At 42.7% G+C, this 22,847-nt stretch overlaps 1 protein-coding gene across 8 annotated transcripts in view; it reads right to left on the reverse strand.

The window, feature by feature from the left end:
* LOC102777248 (NLR family CARD domain-containing protein 3-like) overlaps positions 1-22,847 on the reverse strand; it is a 1,099,208-nt gene that overhangs the window by 306,624 nt on the left and 769,737 nt on the right. Inside the window, exons 4-8 of one of the 8 annotated variants that reach the window (XM_087837886.1) lie at positions 21,470-21,509; positions 12,878-12,978; positions 12,276-12,438; positions 10,351-12,172; positions 1,217-1,390 (exon numbers count right to left, since the gene is read on the reverse strand). The exons of 3 other annotated variants lie outside the window; for them this stretch is intronic. In XM_087837886.1, the coding sequence (XP_087694012.1) occupies positions 1,217-1,390; positions 10,351-12,172; positions 12,276-12,438; positions 12,878-12,978; positions 21,470-21,509 (2,300 nt within the window). Of the gene's footprint in view, positions 1-1,216; positions 1,391-10,350; positions 12,173-12,275; positions 12,446-12,877; positions 12,979-14,199; positions 14,320-21,469; positions 21,510-22,847 lie in introns of all 8 variants that reach the window. 4 more of the 8 variants (XM_087837903.1, XM_087837887.1, XM_087837888.1 and 1 more) reach the window with 4 other exon arrangements.

A 22,847-nucleotide genomic window follows, 5' to 3' on the forward strand; every position in this document is an offset into this window, starting at 1 on the left:
ATCAGAATCAGTTAGATGTCGAATTTCTCACAGTCGGGTCTGAAAGCCGACAGCCCGCTGATTCTGATCTGTCGGCGGGTCTGCGCTTTGTGTTCACGCCCTTTATGCGCTGATTCTAAAGCTGTTAGTTTGATGTCTCTCCAAACAATATTGACCGAACCAGCAGCAAAAGAGGATCCAAACTACGCTTCACAAAAACATCGTCATGTATTCACTCTTACTTTTACTGTTTTGCTTCGACCAGGATGCACAGCTCTCTCTCTCTCTCTCTCTCTCTCTCTCCCCCCCTCTCTCTCTGTACGGTTTTCTGCATTATTCGCTTGCTTGTTACGCACAAGTCTACCGTTGTTTACAGCGCTATCGGCCGACTTTTTTTTTTTTTCTGTTTTATATACTTCCGAAAAGAAAACCTAATTTCTGCCGTTCAATGCTGAACAAATTTAAACTTTTTAAAATTATGCAAAATGCAAAATGCTCAGCTGTGTCTCTAATAAAACCGCTGTAACTTCAGAGGTAATGTTCATATGTTGATTAATGGTTTTCTTTCGTTTTTGATGTACTGCAGAATATTTTTATAAAATCCCAGGCCAGGAAAAATCACCTTCATGTGTTTCTGTGTTTTATCTTCAGCTACTTTGACACAAAGGCATCTGCTGTGACGCTCACACCTTTGATAAAGTCTTGCGTGTGTCAGCTTCCTTTTTATAGATACAAAAATATGTAAACGTACTAATCTGAATTATAATATTTCTGACTGTCAAAATTTCCCATATTCAAATCTAAGTGAATCGAATCGAATCGAATTAAATCGAATCGTGGATCGAATCGATTCTGGACCTTGTGAATCGGAATTGAATCGATTCTAAAAATCAGTGACGATACCCAGCCCTAGTACTGACTTCATCTTCACTGACTGATGGAGCACAACATGAACCTGTGGAGGCTGAAACACTGTCCTGTCAAACATCTCCCTGTCACCACTCCACTTCTGTCAGCCTTTAAATGAACCCTGCTCAAGTATGTCACTTCTGTTTGGAGCCAATAGGAAAAACTGTTGTTCAGTCGTTTGGAAAGTCAACATTTCTGAAAGCACTCAAACTTCTTCACATTTGTCTTCAGACACATCCTGAACATTTAGGAACTAAAGAAAGTTTCAAACATCAATCAAAGACATGAAATATAGAAAAACAACAACAGCCGCAGTCAGTGAACTCACCTCAGAGTCTCCAGTCGACAGTTTGGACTCTCCAGTCCAGCACACAGAAGCTTCACACCTGAATCCTGCAGCCAATTCCCACTCATGTCCAGCTCTGTCAGATGGGAGGGGTTGGACTTCAGAGCTGAGGCCACAACTTCACAGTGAGTCTCTGAGAGTCGACACTGAGTCAGTCTGTGATGATAGAAAATATAAAATGTGTTATTATAAAAGCAGAAAATCTGCATTATAAACACAGACTGAATGTATATGAAGACAAAACAGAGTGAGGTCATAATCTAATGAAGCTGCTCTTCACATCTGTGCTTCAGCTCCTCTTACTGTGTTTGACATGACACAACGATTGAGTCTCTCTCAGACCTGCAGACTTTTAATGAGAATCTTTGTTTGGCTTTAATCTGCAGATGAAGGAGGAAGATGGTGTCACATTTAGGCTTCCATAATGTCCACCGTCTGTCACTGAGATCTGATCCAGAGTCAGAGTGAAGACACACATTTGGACTGTTTCCTTTTTTGAATCTGACTCCAGAACATTTTAAATGAGTTCAGCTCAGTGAAGAGTTCCAGCTGGAAAGATGATCTCTGTTTGCTACCTGCTGTCAGGTACGACTGTTCACGTCCACATGCAGGAAAAACCTGCTGACTGTTACCAAACGGAGCAGAAATCTCATCACTGGACAATAATGATGAATGAACTCAGAGCTGCTGATATCAGATCTGATTTCAGGGGAACTAAACACAGAAATGATTGGCTCATTTTAGCTTTCTGAGCCATTATCTGCTGGTGTGTCGCTAGTTGGCAGAAAATGATTTGTATTCCTGTTCAGGGCTTCAGTGTTTATGAGTCCAGATCCAGGTGACAGCAAGTCAAAACGATGTTACCTGTGTGTGTCCAGCAGCCGCCTGTATTCACTTTGAATATTGTTATCACCTGACATAGATCAGTTTGTCTTTGATTGGTTTGTAAATGTCACTGTTTCCATTGGACCTGAGTGACGGTACAAAGACAGAGAGGGAGAGAAAGGAGAGAGAGGATGGAGACAGCAAAGAGAGAGCAAACACAAACAGGTGAGAGTGGACAGGTGACCAAGGTCAGCAACCAATCAGAAATGGTAAATGGCCTGTATTTGTATAGCACTTTTACTAGTCCCCCCTAGGGACCCCAAAGCGCTTTACACACCCAGTCATCCACCCATTCACACACACATTCATACACTGGTGGAGACTGACAGAAGTGAGGCTGCCATATCGCGCCATCGGCCCCTCTGGCCAACATCAGTAGGCGGTAGGTGAAGTGTCTTGCCCAAGGACACAACGACCGAGACTGTCCGAGCCGGGGCTCAAAAGCTTCTGTTTGACCCACAGTCAGAGACCCACATGGCTGCACATAACCATCAGTGTGTTACTCTGATATCAAATATGGATCCTGCTCTTATAATAATGATCATCAGATTATATTATTGTGTTATTTTGTAGCTGAATACGTAGGGGTGGGCGATAGAAACAATATACGATAGAAACTGTATAAATTTGGCCAACCATAGAGATTTTGACTATACCGCTCTACCGCGATAGTGCATGTTGATGATGTCATCAAGCTGTGCCTGTTTTGGTCGAAAGCATCGCAGCGGCTACAACCATTATCATCTGCAAATTATGCCGGGCGACAGTCATAGCAAAGAGATGAAGCACTTTTGAAATATCGGGAAAGCCAAAAAACTGCGCATGGGCTGCATCCTCCTGAGGCCGCATTTGTAGACCGATTACGTCACAGCGACGCGCCAAAGGCTGTCCTAATTCGTAGGGCCTTTCTCAATATGTGTAGTTGTGCATACTTGTGTGTACTTGCGTTCTCGTGTACTCATGATACGTCATCAGTCGGAGACCAAGTACTGTTCCAATTCGAAGTACGCATCAAGCCGAGAATGTGAAAAAGCGGATGTGTTCTCGCTCTGCTCGTTTTATCGAGCATGCATCGGTGGTGACTTGTGTGGACTTGGTACAGCTAAATATAGCAGAAAGCGTGGTCGAGGATTATTAGAGCCGGCGAGAAGACCGGACTCCCGGCACATCGTTTCCAACCCCCCCGGGGTCTTTTCGCTACTCAGGTTAAACAAACCCCAAACCCCAGTAGCTGTCTATTGTTTTGAGTGTCCACTAAAATAAAAATAAAAGCGTTCTAACATCTCACTCTACCTACTGAGCTATCCCAGTAGGTAGAGTGGTGGCCCCATGTTCGGAAGGTTGGGGGTTCGACTCCACTGAACGGTTACCCTGAGGTACCCCTGAGCAAGGTACTGTCCCTACACACTGCTCTCCGGGCACTGCATTGGTGGCTGCCCACTGCTTCACTGGGTGAATGGGTTAAATGCAGAGGAGCAATTTCCCTACGGGGACTAACACACACACACACACACACCTGCTTGTTTTTATTAAGGTATGTACACGTATCTACATGTACACTATTTTTATTAATAGAGATTTCACTACTGAGGTTAAACATGATATATAAGTCACTTAGATCACTTCTAAATGTTAATGTTTGGTTTATTTCAGTGTTTTATTTGTTCCTGAGTAAATCGGTTTGGCTGTGATTAAAGCTTCATAACATATTACTCACAGTTAAATTAAGAGGGGACGGCAGTAAAAACTCCAGACCTGTGACATCATCAAGTACGCTGGTGTTCCAATTGTACAAATCACGAGTCCGTACTCGCGTTCTTGGCGAGTACATACTCGCCGAGAATGCGAGTACGTACTCGCGTACTTGAGAATTGAGAAAGGGCCGTAGACTCCTCCGAATGCATCCGACAAATGCGTCCTCCTTTTCCCCGAATTTGAAGGATGGGTCGGGTGTGTCCTTGGTGGCCTACCATATCACAGAATTCATAGCGCGGCCCAGCCAAACTCCAGTTTCCAACAATGGCGGCCGCTACTAAGTTTTAAAATTACTCTTATTAATTTTTCTGGGTCACAAAATAAACTTAACATATTTTCAGGCGCGAAAGTAGCTGTGTAAACATCAAATATCTGCTCGGTTTATCAAGATATCGCATATTTGCAAAAGTGCTTCGACGTTTTCGGAGACGTCTGCTACCCACCAGCTCGATAGCTAGCCGGAAGCTCGATGGTTACTGATGCGGCCGAGAACGGCACAACTCCCGGCACATCATTTTCAGATCACCGCAGACTTTCGCTACTCGGGTTAAACGTAATATATAAGTCACTTAGACAACCTAAAAATGTTATTGTTGGGCTTTTTTCAGTGTTTTGTTTGTTCGTGAGTAAATCGGTTTGGCTGAGATTGAAGTTATTAGATTAGATAAAATAAAACTTTATTAATCCATCGGGTGGGTTCCTCCTTGGTTTTTACACAGCTGACTAAACGTCAAATAGAAAACTGATTAAACAGAAGTGTGAGACGGTCGAGAATTTACGCCAGTGTCCTGTTATATTTTTTGGTTATGGTTATGGTTTAATTATTTATATAGCACATTTAATTACAACAGGAGCGCTGACCAAAGTGCTGTACAAGAATACAACATGCATAATAAAAAATACTGTACAAGAATACAACATACCTAATAAAATAACAAATAACTCTCATGCTGTATTAAAAGCCTGTAAATAAAAATGCGTTTTAAGATAAGAGTTAAAAAGATTGGCAGTGGGAGCCTGTCTCATGTATAGGGGTAAATTATTCCACAGCTTAGGCGCTACGACTGCAAATACTCGATCGCCTCTATGAACCAGCCTCGACCTTGGTACAGCTAAAAGCAAAAGATCACTTGATCTAAGAGATCTAAAGGGGGTATAAGTCTGCAAGAGGTCAGACAAATACCCGGGAGTTGTCCATTCAGGGCTTTGTAAATCAACAACAACATTTTAAAATTAATTCTGAAGCGGACAGGGAGCCAATGAAGGGAGGCGAGCACGGGGAAATGTGTTCACATCCTTTAGTACGTGTCAGAAGACGAGCTGTAGCATTGTGGACCAACTGAAGCCTTGCCAGGCAGGTCTGGCTAACTCCAGCATATAAGGAGTTACAATAGTCCCGCTGGGATATAATGAAAGCATGAATCGCTCGTTCAAAGTTTTTAAAAGATAAAAATGATCTCACCTCAGATAAAAGCCTCAGTTTGAAGAAGGACCGCTGTACGACTGAGCTAATCTGTTTTTCAAAGGTGAACTTGCTGTCAAATATAACCCCAAATTTTTGGCATGCGATTTGACAAAAGGCTCAAGACTGTGCAGGTTAAAATTAGAGGTGCTGGGATAGCCGCTTGGTCCAAAAATTATCACTTCAGTTTTGTTCTCATTGAAGTTAAGGAAGTTAGAGGCCATCCAAGATTTAACTTCACCGAGACACTGAAGTAAGGGATCTAGTGAGGCAGGACTATTTCCCTTCAGTTGAAGATAGATCTGAGTATCATCGGCATATGAATGAAAACAAATGTTATATTTTCTAAAAATTAGACCTAGAGGCAGCATATAAATGGAGAACAATATTGGCCCCAGTATAGATCCCAGGGGAACACCACAAGTAAGGGGAGCTGAGGAAGAGATAAAATCTCCAAAGCTCACAGAGAAAGTCCTGTCAGACAGGTATGACCTGAACCACTCTAATGGGGTGCCCTTTACGCCACAATGCTCCAACCGTGAGATTAAAACGCTGTGGTCAACAGTATCGAAGGCTGCGGTCAGATCTAAAAGCAGAAGCACAGCTAAGTCACCTGAGTCAGTGGCTAATAAAAGATCATTAAGAACTTTTAAAAGTGCAGTTTCTGTACTATGAAGAGTTTTAAAACCAGACTGAAACCTCTCAAGAACATTGTGTCTGTTTACAAAAGATTACAGCTGAACAAACACAATCTTTTCCAAAATTTTCGACAGGAAGGGGAGCTTTGAAATAGGCCTGAAGTTAGTGAGGACAGAGGAGTCAAGATTAAGTTTTTTAAATACAGGCTGTACAACAGCATGTTTAAAACAGGCTGGCACAACACCTGAGCTAAGGCTGCTATTAAAAATAGCTAAAATGTCAGAACTGACAACCTTAAAAATGTTTTTTAGAATATGTGTTGGAATAATATCATTTGGACACGATGATGTCTTTGTGCCACTACATACTTCCTCCATCTGATCAAGACACACAGGCTCAAACTGATCAAAAACAGCAGAGCAGGTGAATATTTTAGACGCGTCATGTGAAGGCAGGGCGATCATAGATCGAAGCTGTTTTATCTTATTGATAAAAAACTGCAAGAACCTTTCACAGGTGTCTGAGGAACTATTAATACAAGAAGCTGGGGAAATATTCAGGGCAGAATCAATAACTGAAAAAAGAATCTGAGGATTATTGGAGCTATTCTCAATAACATTAGAAAAAAACCTAGACTTTTCTGCTTTTACAATGTCCTGATACCTGTACACACTGTCTCAACATGAGAAAGGACACCTGCAGCCCATCTTTTTTCCCACTTACGTTCAGCCTTCCTGCACTCTCGTCTGGCTGAACGAGTGGCCTTATTTATCCATGGGTCTGGTCGTGGTTTCAAGCTTATAGTTTTAAAAGGAGCGACCTCATCAAGGACAGTTTTGCATTTATCATAAAAATTAACTGTCATTTCCTCGGTACCAAAGCCAAGGGGAGATCTTAAAACTTTTTTTAAAAGCAATAGAAAATTGTTCTGTTGTAGATTGGTTAAAGGCACGACAACGACGTGTAGAAATAAGAGGTGTAAAATGGCGGAGAGATAAAAGTATATCAAACACAACAGGACAGTGATCAGAAAAAACAGCATCACATATTTCCATGTTTAGGACCGGTAACCCAGAGACAGCACAAGATCCAATGTATGACCCTGTTTCTGGGTTGGCCCAGACACAAGTTGAGCAAGACTGAAGGAGTCTATCAAACTTAAAAAGTCTCTGGCCAGTGAATTAGAGGGACAGCACACATGAATATTAAAATTTCCAACGATTAAGATTCGATCGTAGTTTGGCACAGTTCCAGCTAAGAAGTTTGAAAAGTCTTGGATAAAATCCTTGTGATATTTTGGAGGCCTGTATACAGCTGCAACGAGTGTCGGGCGGGGATGCCCCAATTCAAACGTCAGAAGTTCAAAACTAGAATACGAGTGAGTTAAGAGTTGTTTGCAAGAGAGCTTCTTCCTGAAAACAGCCGCCACTCCACCACCACGCCCAGTCATCCTCGGCACATTAAGATATTCACAGTCAGGCGGTAAACAGCTGGACTCACCGACTCTCTGCCAAGTTTCCGTTATAAGCATTAGATCCAGTTCCCGATCAGTAAAGAAGTCCTTAAGAATACAAGTTTTGTTTGCTAGCGATCGAGCAATAACAAGACTTAATCTTAATGGTACCGGTGGCTCAACGGCCGAAGCGGATGCCCGACCTATCGGCCGTAAGTTCTGAGGGTTTACTCCACCTGAGTGAAGACGGGGGGGGGGGGGGACGCTGGCGAGGGGTTATTGTCGTAAGCCCAACAACAGGTGTCAGGCAAGTGTAAGCCATGTCCAGAGAGTGCCAGTAGTTGACACGGTCAAATCCAGTCGGGATAGGGTGAGGTATTTTTCAAAATCGTGTCCAGGTAGCCTAGATTCTCACCAATAAGCCACTGCGTTTCTCACGGCATCTACAGCGCCCTCTCAGTTGAGGTAGTACCAGAACACAACGGAGACAAGCTGGAACTCCTGACAGGAGCGGTGGGGAGAAGGTTCCCTGATATCCACGATTGCAATAAAGAGTTTTTAACTGAGAGGATCTTAAAGCTAGCAGCATTTGGCGATCATAAACAAGTAGAGAGTTAGTATGTTTTAAAACAAAGTAAAAATAAAACACTAGTACAAGATAGCAAGGAGCAGACGGCTGAGTTTATTAAACTCCACCGAGACAGCGGTGACGCAAATCTGAAGGCTAGACCGTCCAATTTCCCCAGCCGTTTACTTCCGGCCTACCCAACCTTCTGAGGACCCGGCCCACGTAGACCGCGAAGGCCGGCTCCTCAGGAGGATGCAGCCCATGAATTTGGACACGACTATTGATTCATTAATGTTGAATTCTCTCGCTGCTGCTCAGTTTGGCCCGTGTATAGCATCCTGCTATGCGATTGCATTTGTCCCTGACCACCAGAATCCCTCACGTTAACTTTTACTGAGTGGAAAAAAAGTTGGCGTTCATCCTCCAGCTTCACTGTGCTAATGTTAAGCTAACATAGCTGTGTCGCTAGCAATCACGTAGCACGACATTATATACCAGCTAGCCCAACTTCAGTAACCCTACAAACACCACTGCTGTTTAGTTTTCTGTCTTCATTTATGTTGGAAGTGGTAGCAGAGCTGTACGTTTGAATTAGTTTCAAAAATCTCTCAGTCAGAACATGGTATGAAATGTTTGTGTAAACTAGCGAGCTAACTTCCTGTTAACTTCTAACTCTGTTAAATGTGATAACTTCTGTTTTCATGGATGCCTGGATGTTAAACTTAATTGTTACACCTGGTAAAGCAGCAACGCTGATAATTTTATTAAAGATGAAAGAATTTAGACCGTTTTTAACTCTCAGTGTTTGTTTGATTTCAGGACCTGAAGCTGACGGAGTTTTGGACCCAGATTACTCCGCGAAGCTCCTCACTACGGCAGCCGTAACGCTCTGACAATCCATCAAGCAGTGCGGCTTACCAAAGTTGTACTAAAATATTTTTTAACAGATTTCTGCAGCCAACATCGGTTCGAGGTCAGTAAGCACAACCAGAATTCATACATAAGGCACATTCTCAATTTTTGAGAAAATTTAAGGATTTTAAGTGTGGAAAATACATTATACAAAAGAAAAGAATATATTGGGATATATATCGTTACCGCACATGCTTCAAATTATACGATGATATGAATTTTAGGCCATATCGCCCAGCCCTATGAATACGATGTTTGTGTGATTATCAGTGAAAGAAGCAGTGAGGAGGATGGAGAGAGAGAGAGAGGACAGAGGGTGAAGTTAGAAACACTAAAAGGATTTTTCATGGATTTCATGGATGATTTGAGTGATTTCCAGCAGGACACTTAAACATGTCAGTGGACGTCCTAAAGAACATATTCACTGATATGAAACTTGTCATTGAACAGGATTAATATCAGTGGAAACATGGTGGAAACAGCTGTGACTGCATGGATGTGACACACTTCAAATCTGTTCTCCACTCTTGGATTTGGGATCCATGGAGCTGCTGCTGAGTCTGTACAATAAAGGAATGGTGTGGAAGGTTGCAGCGTACGGACACAAACACTTTGTGGTTACAACATGAACCTCACACCGTCTATAAAACACTGATGACATCATGTCGTTTGCCAGGAAGTTAGCTCGGGGATGTAAACAGCAGCCAGAAACACAGCAGTGAATTCCATCAGCAGAAAATAGGGACGACATTTCAGCAGCAACAACTAAACACTGAACAATCAGCTCTGTGATTAATGAGGACATGAAGACATTAGGAGCAGCAGCAGGAATGAGAGTGAATCCATGAGCTGCTGTGACATCAGCATTAGCTCACATATCTGACACATGTTCAGTCCAGATGTCAGCAGTGTCTTCTCACTCAGTTTGTCCCACTGTTGGCAGTAAGAGAGCACAGCTGGTTCACCTCTGAGCCTCACTCTGACCCACAGCACTGTCACTCATCAGTACATCGCACTTTAATCAAACTAAAACAGAGTCTTTCTCAGCACCTTCATCCTCACTCACCATGTTTATGCCACTAAACTGTGTCTGTAGTCAGAGGAGAAGCTCAGACGGTGACTGCTCTGGATATTTGTCTCTGTTTGTAACATTAGAGTTCACTTTACTACAAAGAAGCTCTTCATAGATTCTTATTTCTGTCTCTGTCTAACAGGAGCGTCTGAATGACCAACAACAGCAGCAGGTTTAAAATACTGCCCCCTGATGACACCACACAGGTACTACATGTAGATGTGAGTCTACAGCACACAGCGTAAGTGCACACACACATTTTATCTGAGAAACTCAAACTAAGGAGAGTCGTTTAGTACTGCGTATATCTGAAGAACTAAACTACTAATCTACACTAATTAATGATGTTAATGATCACATCTGGACTCACCCAGCCTTTCTGCAGTTCCTCACAGCTGGAATCAGTCTCTGTCGTCCTTGCTCTGATGTGTTGTACTTCTGCAGGTCCAACTCATCCAGAACCTCCTCTGACATCTGCAGCATGAAGGCCAGAGCTGAGCACTGGATCTCAGAGAGTTCCTTCTCTGATCTGTTCTCTGACTTCAGGAACTCTTGGATATCCTGATGTACTGAGAGGTCGTTCATCTCCATCAGACAGTGGAAGATGTTGATGCTTCTGTCAGGAGAAGTTTCATCACTGTTCATCTCCTTCAGGTTGTTGATGACTCTCTGGATGATTCCTGGACTGATCTCTGTCTGACCCAGCAGACCTACTAAGAGTCTCTGGTTGGACTCCAGACAGAGGCCATGAAGGAAGCGAACAAACAGGTCCAGGTGGCCATTTTCACTCTGGAGGGATTTCTCCATGACTCTCTCAAGGAAATCATCCAGAGATGGTTTATTATCGGGATTCCTTCCAGGATAATGAGAATCATAAAAATATCCCAGGAACTTCTTCAGCACCTCTGTCTTCCTGTTGGTGTGACAGTGGAACATATAGACGGCAGCCAGAAACTCCTGAATGCTCAGATGAACAAAGCAGTAGACTGGTTTCTGGAAGATCACACACTCTCTTTTGAAGATCTCTGTACAAACTCCTGAGTACACCGAGGCCTCTGTCACATCCAGACCACACTGCTCCAGGTCTTCTTGGTAGAACATGATGTTTCCTTTCTCCAGATGTTCAAACGCCAGCCTCCCCAGCTTCAGAAGAACTTCACTGTCAGCCTCCGTCAGCTCCTGTGGACTCGTCTCATGTCCCTCATGGTACTTGTTCTTCTTCCTCTTTGTCTGAACCAGCAGGAAGTGTGAGTACATGTTAGTCAGGGTCTTGGGCAGCTCTCCTCTCTGCTCTGTAGTCAACATGTGCTCCAGAACTGTAGCAGTGATCCAGCAGAAGACTGGGATTCTACACATGATGTGGAGGCTCCTGGATGTCTTCATGTGGGAGATGATTCTGCTGGACAGCTCTTCATCACTGAACCTCCTCCTGAAGTACTCCTCCTTCTGGGCGTCAGTGAAGCCTCGTACTTCTGTTAGCCTGTCAACACATGTAGGAGGGATCTGATTGGCTGCTGCGGGTCGGGAAGTTATCCAGACGAGAGCCGAGGGAAGCAGATTCCCCTGGATGAGGTTTGTCAGCAGCTGGCTGACTGATGACTTCTGTGTGACATCAGACAGCAGCTTCCTGTTGGTGAAATCCAATGAAAGTCTGCTTTCATCCAGGCCGTCAAAGATGAACAAAAGCTGAGAGACAGCCAGCTTCTCTGCTGTGACCTTCTGTAATGTTGGATGGAAAACATGGAGCAGCTCCAGAAGACTGTACTGCTCATCTCTGATCAGGTTCAGCTCCCTGAATGAAAGCAGAACCACCACACTGACATGTTGGTTCTCCAAGCCCTCTGCCCAGTCCAGAGTGAACTTCTGCACTGAGAAGGTTTTTCCAACACCAGCCACGCCGTTGGTCAGAACCACTCTGATGGGTCTCTGTTGGTCAGGTAAGGCTTTAAAGATGTCCTGGCACCTGATTGGAGCGTCATGGAGGGCGTCCATCTTGGAAGCTGTCTCCAGCTGCCTCACCTCATGTTGGGTATGAACCTCTTCAGTCTGTCCCTCTGTGATGTAGAGCTCAGTGTAGATGGTGTTGAGGAGGGTTCTACTTCCTCTTTCATCACTTCCTTCAGTCACACGTTCACATCTCCTCCTCAGACTGATCTTATGTTCATCTAAAACCTCCTGCAGACCAACATCTGCTGAAAGAAAGAAAAACAGAAAGAAAACTCTTCAATGTCTGAACAACACAAGAAGTCCAGTTTTCAGAAATGAGTCCATCAGCAGACAGATGTTCAGTCTTACTTTGTACACAGCTGCTCTGACTGGCTGTCTGCAGTCCAGCTCTGCTTCTGGATCTTTCTCCACACTGGGGACAGGAGGAGTCTCCTGATGAAGCAGACTGGTCCCAGTATGAGGACATGCACTGTCTGCAGAACCAGTGTCCACAGCTGGTAGAGACTGGATCCTTCGTGCTGCACAATAATGTTTTATATTTAGTATTTACTGTTATATTCACATATATCATCATGATGTTGTTTATTGTATTGCTCTCTTTTTCTTCTGCTTGTTTTCTTTTTTCTTTCTCAACAGGTGATCCAGGTGATTGATAGATGTGTTTTTTGTCTGCCTATTTTGTTGGTTTTTGTTTTTTGCCCTTTATCCCCGTCCCTCTTTCCCGCCGTTTTTCTTACCCTCTTTCTTTTCCTCAGTCAAGTCTGTCCCGTATCTAGCAGGTGAAAATAAAAAATAAAATAAACAATAAAAGGTGAATCAAATGGACCATTACGGCAAGGCTGGGATGGTCCATTTGGTAAAGTAAATCCGTTGGGCATCTTTCTTCGCCTTTAGACAATTATTCTGATGCAAAAGAACCAAACGGGACAGGCAAAAAAAAAAAAAGAGACTGGATCCTTCAAGACGTCCTGACACAAAGCACAGCAGGACAGCTGCTCATCCTCACAAACACCACTCCTCTTCCTCGCTCTGTGAACACATTTCTTTATTACTGAAATCATTAACTGACTGTTGCTAAAAACTATTCAAATTTGACAAGATTGTGCAGAAGTTCTCCTCCTGTAGGCCCCCTACCAATAGATGGTGCCATAGGGGTCAGGTGAAGTGTGTGCTGGGCGGTGGCCACGAGTGGAGATCCTGGCAGACTGGTCCCTGGCTACTGAGACAAGCAAGTGGGACATGTCAGCTCTCTGGTGGGGAAGGAGCCTGAGCTAGGTTGAGAGGTACCTTCAGGCCTTCAGGTATATAGTCAGGCTCAGCTAACAAGAACCAGTTTCCTGGAGAGGGACTGGACTGTCTCAGTCTGGAGTTACTCTTGCTAAGAGGCAGTAGCTGGGGTGGGTATTTTAGTATCCCCTCGGCTTGCTGCTTGTATGTTGGGGGTTCAGTAGTAGAAAGCTTCCACTCAGGTGGTCTCAGAATCTCATCTCTGCTTTTCAGATGATGTAGTTCATTTTGTTTCTTTGCTGATCAAAATACAAGCTCAGAAATAAAGACTGCTAACCACTATTTTAGGAAACAGATTATTGTGATTTCCAAAAGCCTTTTAGTAATTATTATTTATTAATGAGTCATATCCAGGAAGCAGATAAAAAGAAAACAAAGAAATGACACAAAAACATTGAACTTAACCATTCATTGCAGTTTTACTCATCTATAAGATAAAAGTATGAGAAACATTGCTGACAGTATGTGCTGTGACGTCTTTGTGCAACTATAAACATATCGGTAAACTCCTTATCGGTTTTTTGGTAAATCAGAAGCATTTTATTACACTGGAGTTGTTAAAAGTACATGGGCACGTAGGCTTGGTTTCTTCCTAGCAGGTTGTTTTGGACATAAGACAGAATCCGTTTGCGGTCAGAAACACTGACATATTTGCATCATTGTGTCTGAGACCAGACCGAATGAAAGCTGTTAGGATTCGTCTTCCTAAGCAGTTGGGATGGACTCTGTGGGCTCAGGGAAAAAAGGAATGATTTCACAAACAGATTAAAAGTGTCAATAAAACCAGTGTTAAGAGCTCTGTACTCTGGAGCCTGGTGCTGAGGCTAAACAGTCTGCTAAAACACTTGAGCCATCATTCAGAAAGAGCTCTGAGTCCCTCTGTGACTACCACTCAGGACCATTAATGTGGAGGCGTGGAGCAGGAGGACGAGGACAGGTGGAAGAAACCACTGACATCAAAGAGTTCATGTTACTAACAGCTCACCTCTCTGCAGAAGACACAGGCTGGACTTTAAAAGCAAGGGGCCAATCTTTAGACCCATCACTCTGTAAGGACACACAGCTGGCTTCAGGTTCATGTTTACGTTTAGTTCCTTGTTTCTTCCTGTGAATAATGATGGAGCAGTGATGTGAGTGCTGAGCTGTGACATGGAGAAGAGTCATGGACAGTTAGAGATGGTCATCTCACCTCTGAGCTTTGGTCTGGCTCTCATGTTCCCCACACAGAGTGGTTTTAGAGGGAGGGACTCCCTCCTCTCTGTCCTCACACTGATCCATGGTGCTCAATTCACATCAGCTCACACACACTTTCTACCTTCACCTGCAGAGGAAACACAAATCATCCATGTGCACATCAGCTGAAATCCTCCTTTCCATCATGTGTGCTGTCCAAATATCAGCTGCTTCTTTCCTGCTTCATCTCAGTGTCAGCTGAATGCAGTCAGACAGCAGTGTGGGGCAGAGGAAGCTGCCATCAGCTGCTCTACTATCAGTCCACTAGATGGAGCCTGAAGCACACACGATGCATTCACTGACACACACTGATTCACTGTGACTGGAAGCTTCAGTCAGTTCAACACGTGTGAACAACATTTTAAACATTTCAGCTGATCCAGGATTCAAGGAGGATCAACAGAGTTAAAGCTTCACACTAATTATTCCTGCTGAGTTTGCAGAGAACTGCACACACACTGATTTACTGCTAATGAGAAGCTTCTTCCATCCAGTAATTCATCATCCATCAGCTCTGCTGCTGCTCTCAGTCCTGGATTCTGATCACAAACTAAAAGCAGCTTTTTAACTCGTGTCTGTAAGAACTCTTAGTGTTAGCTTAGTGTTAGCTTAGTGTTAGCTTAGCGTTAGCTTAGCGTTAGCTTAGTGTTAGCATGCTGTGTGGCTAGCTTAGCGTCAGAGCTCTGCAGGTGTCTCGTGTGTAAATATTAATCACAGTGACAGTAAAGGAGGTAAAGGGCTGTGACGTCATCACGTACGCTGCGTCCTCTGTGGGCTCTGAGTAAACTCACAAAGTACAAACTACAAGTACACAAACACGAACGTAGCTGAGAGTGGCGGACACACTCGGCCTCGTTGGTCCAGCTGTGAGTCCGTTACCGTGAACTATGGAGCGGCAGATTTGTGCTGAACTAAGCTGCACACAGCTGATGTTAGCCAGGAAAACATTACACACTGACTTTAATGGAGAGACCGAAAATACAAACACACACAGTTTGTTGTGTGAAGAAATCAAACATGAGCTGAACAAACAGTAAAGTTCCTAAAGACAAACTGTTAAAGGAGGAAACAAAGCAAACTTACAGTTTCTTGACACACCAACAACAAGCTCCACAGCTGCACACTAAACACGGACACACAGGTGATTCCTGGAAGGAGGCGGTGCTTCACCTGAAACAGGACAGGTGGAGACTTGATAAGAATTTTCCCCTTACAGGGAGGAGGCTGATCTTCAGATGAGTTCCTGTTAAATGTGACGAAACAAAGTTAAAAGTGGACTCAGTCTTGTCTGATTTCACTCTGTTTTTCACTGAACAGGTTGAAGTTTTATTAATGAAAATCAGCAGAGCTTGGTACTGATGGAAGAACCTCCTCTAATCGCTGACTTTCAAAGTGATCCAACCTGTTTGTGAATGCAGCTCACAGACTCTCTACATTTCCACACGACTGATGGTGTTTTTCCTTCAAACAAACTTTACTGAGAACACTCAGTGACACTCATGTATGCTCCAACAGAGTGAAGATGGTGATCAGCATGAAGAAAACTTTAGAGAGTTCTCAGAGCTGCTGAGCTACTCACAGTGGAGAATCAAAGTCAGGATTTTAACCTTTTTAAGCATCTGTATTAAAGCAGATGTGCAGATCTAATATTAAACAGTGCTGTCATATACATTCTCACCTCCAGGAATAAACATGCAGACACATAAACTTGTGTTCATGCAGACATTAAATAGGAACATACAAAATGATTTGATCAACACTTACAGTTCAGATCAGGCAGAGTGGAGCTGTTTATAAAGACCAGTCAAATCTAAGATAAGATCATGAGAGGTGGAAACAAAATCCCCAAATGACTTGTTTGTATTTTAATGTCACAATAACTCGTGTGTTGCTCACCTAAAGTATAGAAAATGAAAAAGTCAATTGAGTTTAATTTCATCAAATTAATGTTGCAGCTCATTTTCACTGCAGAGAGATAAAAAGGTTTAGTATCTACGTGTTAGCTGATGTTTGTTTGCTTACAGCTGTTCGTTTTTTTAATGTTTGTCAACATGTACAAAGATTTTAGTTTTATATTATAGTCATGTAAAATACTATTCTCACCGAGAAAAAGCAAAGATTGAATGTCACAGCTCAAAGTCTGACTTTTCCTACTAGAATAAAATGTGTGAGTGATACGTATCAGGTCCGCTGTCCATCTCAGCTGAGTACACTCAACTTCCCTTTGATGCATCAATTTTGTTAAGTGCTATAAATAAATAAATAGATCCAATAAAGTAGCAACATAAAGTGTCCTGAGATCTTGGTGTTTAAAAAACACCAAGAGGGGAATCGTTGTATCTACAGCCTCCAACGAAACCGGTGACTTCACTTCACTTGTAATGAAGCACATATTTCTACCAACTGATGGTTTCTGTATCACATCCAGGGGCGATTTTTGCCCATTTTTGGGGGTGCTTTGATTCATTTTTTGGGGGTGCTTCATCAAAATGAATCAAAGCACCCCCAAAGATTTCATACTTTTTTGACAATATTTGCTGTTTGTGTGACACACTTCTAAAAATATAAAAAGCATACAGTACTTAATTGAGATGGAACATTTTAACAACAAAAGTATAGATAGCCCCCCCTCCCAAAATGGTTTATTCCAGCTCGCCTCTCCCCTGCTCTGGCTCTAGCGCTCTTGCTGCCAGAGCAATGGTGGCTGAGACACAGCGGAGCGGAGGTGGAAGTGCCTGCCTTAAAACAGGACATATTAGCTGCATTTAACCTTCAGTTACTCTTTATATAGTTGGTAGGAGTCAGACCATGTTTCTGTTTAGCTGAAAAACATTACACCAGGTAACCTGCAGTGCTGAAAACGTGTTTCCCGACGATGTTTGCTACTCTACAATCCGTCCTGCTCTGTAGTAAAATCAGCGATATTTGACCGTCCTGTTGCTCCCATTGAAATGTATACAGACTATTTAAAATATAAAACTTAAAATTGTCTGTAGCCTGCTGTTGTTACCACTGTCCTGTTTGAAATGTAATGAGAGAAACTGGTTATTTTATCATATGTGCATATTGAACCCAAGGTACTAACTAGCTAACTGACTAGATGCCCATTAATCTTATAGGTATGTGTGTGTGTGTGTGTGTGTGTGTGTGTGTGTGTGTGTGTGCGTGTGTGTGTGTAGAGAGAGACAGCCAGGTTCATATTGGATATAAGGACGTTTTTTTTCCAAAAAAGGAGCCACATTCAGGTAAAAGTGTAAAATCAAATGATCCGTCAATAAAGGATAATGTTGGATCAGTGTTTCAATATTTATATCCTCTATTAGATGTGCAAGTGGTTTGGTTATTTGCCTTTTGGTTGAAAGTACACTGAGAGGACTTTTTTATTAGTGATCTTAATAGTAGTTTTTTTTTTAATCTAATTGATTGCAATCTATTTGTGTATGATTGTCAGTCCAAAGAGGGAGAGAGGAAAGAGGGGAACATGAGGAGAAAGTACAAGTTCAGGAAGAACCAGGTAAGGAAACAGACAGGGAGTACTAACAGGCAAAACAGAAACTGTTAAACTGGCAAAGAAAACAAAAACTAATTTTACTCATACAATCTGGAAGTTGTGTTGTCCCTATATTAAAGCTGCTATAATGAATCTGCTAAACAAACTGGGTTGTCAGCGCTGGCACTGCATTACCATATTGAACTTCAGTCAGAGGAAGTCACGGTCGCGAAAAACTTTTTGAAGCTCAAGAGTGAGGCTGGTGCCATCTCAGATATGTTAACATTGTACAATCTTCTGGATAATCAGATCTTCCCCACACTGAAAACTGTTGTTCAGCTGTATCTGTGAGAGGTCTTTTAATGTCTTGAGTCAGCTCCATACCTGGCTGAGAAGGACCATGGGTGATGAATGGGACTAAAGAATAAGTTTACAGCAGTTTAAGACATAGTGGTCGTGACCTTTTGACACTGATGAAGTAAGGTGGCTGCTTGTGCATAGAGTAATTAGTTTAATCATGTGTGTGTATGTATTGTTTAATTTTACCCCAATTCTTTTATCTTTGGGCTGAAGGAAGAACAACACTTGGCGTTTAATGCCAACACGTTCTAACTCCCAAAGCGTAACATTTTATGCTAGGTGACAAATCGTCAACATATTAAGTTTTCGGCCACCCAACACGTTCCTAAATGGCGACCTCGTAAAATAAGGAAGTATGAGAACCGTTTGGACTCAATCTACATATGTTCGCTCTTTTTCTTCGAATCCCTTGGGAAAACACTATTTAACGTCATTAAAGTGCTGGTTAAGGTAAAGAATAAGGTTATGGTTAGGGATAAGGTTAGGTTAAGGGCTGGAATACAGGGCTGGAACGTCTCTTACCACGGGTCCGTCATTCAACTGGAATTCATTCATAACCCGGCGTGTAACATAAAAACGTGGAAGGTCACCTTTTGCGTTCCTCAGGAACGCCTCGGGATGGGACAAAACGTTGGGATGTTACGCCTTGGGAGTGAGAACGGTCTGTTAATGCTCAATCAACAATCTCTTTATTCCATACAACACTTTGAGCATTACAAACGCCTGGATGGGAGATGTGCACAGGAGGGTGTCTGGCAAAATCTCGAAGTGTCTGACCATTTCTCACATTCTTATAGCTTCGCCCCCCTTCAAAGTCATAAAACCTAAACATTCACATTCTTTCTCTCTCTCAGTGAGCCTAAGTTATGACCTTGGTTTCCTGTTCAGTATGTTCTGTTCTTCCTAATCAGAGAAATAAGGCCATGATTCTACACAAACAACATTTCTTATAAATCAGCAGTATAATGCATCATAAAAATGTAATATCCCATTCCTGTTTTTTTCTCAGAATAAACAATCAATTAATAAGTATTACGTGTACTTGGGGATTTTCCTAGCTCAGCATCCAACATCAAAATCCACTGGGGCAGTTCCCGCAGCACACAGACATCAACAACCTTTGGTCGAGTCAAAATTCATGGACTGCTTCCTCCTAAGGCCGCATTTGTAGACCGATTACGTCACAGCGACGCGCCGAAGGCTGTCCAAATTCGTAGACTCCTCCGAATGCAGCCGACAAATGCGTCCTCCTTTTCCCCAAATTTGAAGGATGGGTCGGGTTTATCCTTCGTGGCCCACCATATCCCAGAATTCATAGCGCGGCCCAGCCAAACTCCAGTTTCCAACAATGGCGGCAGCTACTAAGTTTTAAAATTACTCATACTAATCTTTCTGGGTCACAAAATTAACTTTTAACATATTTTCAGGCGAGAAAGTAGCTGTGTAAACATCAAATATCTGCTCGGTTTATCAAGATATTGCATATTTGCAAAAAGTGCTTCGACGTTTTTGGAGACGTCTGTTACCCACCAACTCGATAGCTAGCCAGGGGGTTCAATGGTCACTGAAGCCGCCGAGAACGGCACAACTCCCGGCACATCATTTTCAGATCACCGCGGAGTTTCGCTACGCTAGACAACCTAAAAATATCATTGTTGGGCTTTTTTCAGTGTTTTATTTGTTCGTGAGTAAATTGGTTTGGCTGAGATTAAAGTTATTAGATCAGATTCGATTAGATAAAATAAAACTTTATTAATCCCCCGGGTGGGTTCTGTTACGAAATCAGTTTTACCCCTGTTCTTTTATTCGTCGAAACTTCCAGAGACGGCACCGGAACTCAGTAGTTATTTTCACAAAACTTTTATTTATCTTTATTCATCTTCATTTAAGCATGCACTTCTAGAAGGGAAGACGAGGCCGGCGTGTCCCTCTGCAAAATCTTCACCCCTTTGTTAGTTACAGCCAGCTTTGTAGAGGCGTCCCCATCATAAAACCCCCCTACGGTGTGCTGCAAACTCTGTGTCTGTGTCTATGTGAGTGCTCGTGTGTGACTGTGTACGCATACCTGTGTGTATGTGTGTGTGCACGTAAGTGAGTGTGCGTGACAGTTAAAACACTGTGGGTGTAGGTGACTCCCTAGAGGTCATAAAAAACCCATTTCCCTTCCAGACCACAGTTATCCAGGTCAAATGTTGAGACCCCCACCCAAACATTCTCTGGGGAATTTCCTCTCAGGATTAACTCCTCTCTGTTTTACTTTCACAGTTCAACTGGGGAGGGTCTCCTATACTCTGCTCCTAAATTCAGGACACCATCAGGCCTTTATTACATTGAGGGCAGTGTCAATGTCTCTACAATAATTCTAGATTCTATGTTAACACATTTCTAAACTCTAAATAAGCTAAACATTTCTACAAATCCCCCTTTTTATCTGCCCTATGGCAGATAAAACTACACTAAATCTTTCACCATAATGTTTTCATACTGTGACTCCCCATTTTCCAATAGTGGCATCATGATGAGTCTTATGAACAAGGCTCTGATACAAGGCACACAACAACACCCACATGTCACTGATACTGCAATAAAAACAAACAAAGAAACCATAATTGACATAATGAAACCTTTTCATTGCCCAAAGACAGAGGTCATCCACGTTTCCAACGGGTTATCCACTCCCGAATGCTCATACATTGTGATGGACAACGTTCTCAGACCTTCCAGCACTCGGGTCACAGAGCCATCGGAAGCTATATTATTTGGAATACAAGTACAATACACATCCCCAAATATCGCGCAAACGCCCCCTTTTTCTCCCAACAACATATCTAACGCCATCCGATTTTGTACTGCCATTAAAGATGTTGGACCCAACTGTTCAGCAAGCCCTTACATTTAATGACAGCGCAAAGATCAAATATATATGAGATTGTGGACCCTTTAACGTAGTCCAACTCTATACCGCCATAATAATCAAAACACTCATCTGATTGACCTGTTTCACTACGTTTGGTTCGCTTTACCGTGGCCTGTGATGGTGGTATCCCCGGAGTGGACTCAGATCTGTCTCTGGGCAATTCACTTTTGAAAAATCACAGTTACAATTACAACAGTCACACCTAACACTACTGTTTCTCTCCAATTCCACCTCAACTAGCCTAGAGAAGTTGACATGAATTAAATGTAGATGAAAGGTTTGTCTGTTTACATCTCTCCCTCACAGAAGGCTTCTCTGCAGAGCATCAAATCTGCATGGCAAAGTGACACACTTTAGATGATCTTCATCCTTGGGAAAAGTGGTGTCAACTATTTCCCAGTCTCCTAGTATTTGTGCTTCACACAGAAACACAATTCCATCGCTGGACTTCCTCTGCGCTGTCACTTTTGGAGCTTGGCCATCCCTCGAGTTGTCACGTCCAACGCTGCTGAAGATTTAAGGCAGAGCACGTCGTACACCTTAGTTGTCTTCCTCAATGTCAACGATGAATCTCTCATTTTATTTAAAATCCTGCTGTGGGAAGTCTCCTCTTGATCTCCTGGAAGCTCAGTAGCACAGCTCTCTGTGTGATGTCTGCTGTGCTGAAGATGATCTCTGATTCTCCTGAAGCCTCTCTCCTGGCCTCAGCTCCCATCTTGTGGACGATCCTCTCAGCCACTCCTTCTCGTCATGGCACCTCACGACATCTACAGATTAAAAATAACACTTCTCTCCCCACATGACTTCCACCATGTGTCAACTCCCCAATGAGACATGTACAAGAATGTTGCACATTCTCTCTAAAACAATCTCGAGGGTTTCCCACTTGGAGCAGCCATACTCCAACCTGTAACCCTGTGAAAAAACATTAATCAGCAGTTACATGTTCAGCTTATTTAATTCCCAGCTCCACCTGGAGCCTGTATCCTGGAAGACAAATCTGTTAAATCAAACTTCACATTTGCAACCAACTGTAGATCATAAGAGTGATAAAGCATTCAGCATAAAAGACAAGTATCATGTGCAGGTTTTCTCCAATCATTAAATCACTATTATTACCATAATTTGTCCCAAATCATGAATCATCCCAATTTATTCCACAATTTAATCAGTGACTTCCCTTAAGCAATGTCACTCCACCCATTTTACCACTATGAGCTCAGTAGTGGCCAGCTAATGAGCTCATATTCAACTATTCCATAAACACTGCATCTTATTAGTTTCCTCATGTCACTTGTCTGTTTTCTGCTGAATGCTCTACATACACTCTTAGAAAAAACAGACATTAGGAGCACACATAGACAATCCTGGTGGTCAGGCACAGAGGTGCCGTAAAAGGCCATAAAATTAAGCCTGCTGTAAAAGGAATGACACTGGTTTCAACACAGGAAATTTCTCACGTTATTCACATCGTCAAAGTAACCTTCAACATTTTCCCAACAACACAGTGTAACAGCATCATCAATCCTGTAGTAGAGAAACAAACATCAACCAATTGTTCTGTTATAAATCACATCATCAAATCACATGAAGAACTGTAATGCTGTAGAAAGGAGAATGCAAATGTTAGCGC

The sequence above is a fragment of the Neolamprologus brichardi genome, chromosome 3 (assembly GCF_056152115.1).
Source record: "Neolamprologus brichardi isolate AB-2024 chromosome 3, ASM5615211v1, whole genome shotgun sequence".
NCBI lineage: Eukaryota > Metazoa > Chordata > Actinopteri > Cichliformes > Cichlidae > Neolamprologus > Neolamprologus brichardi.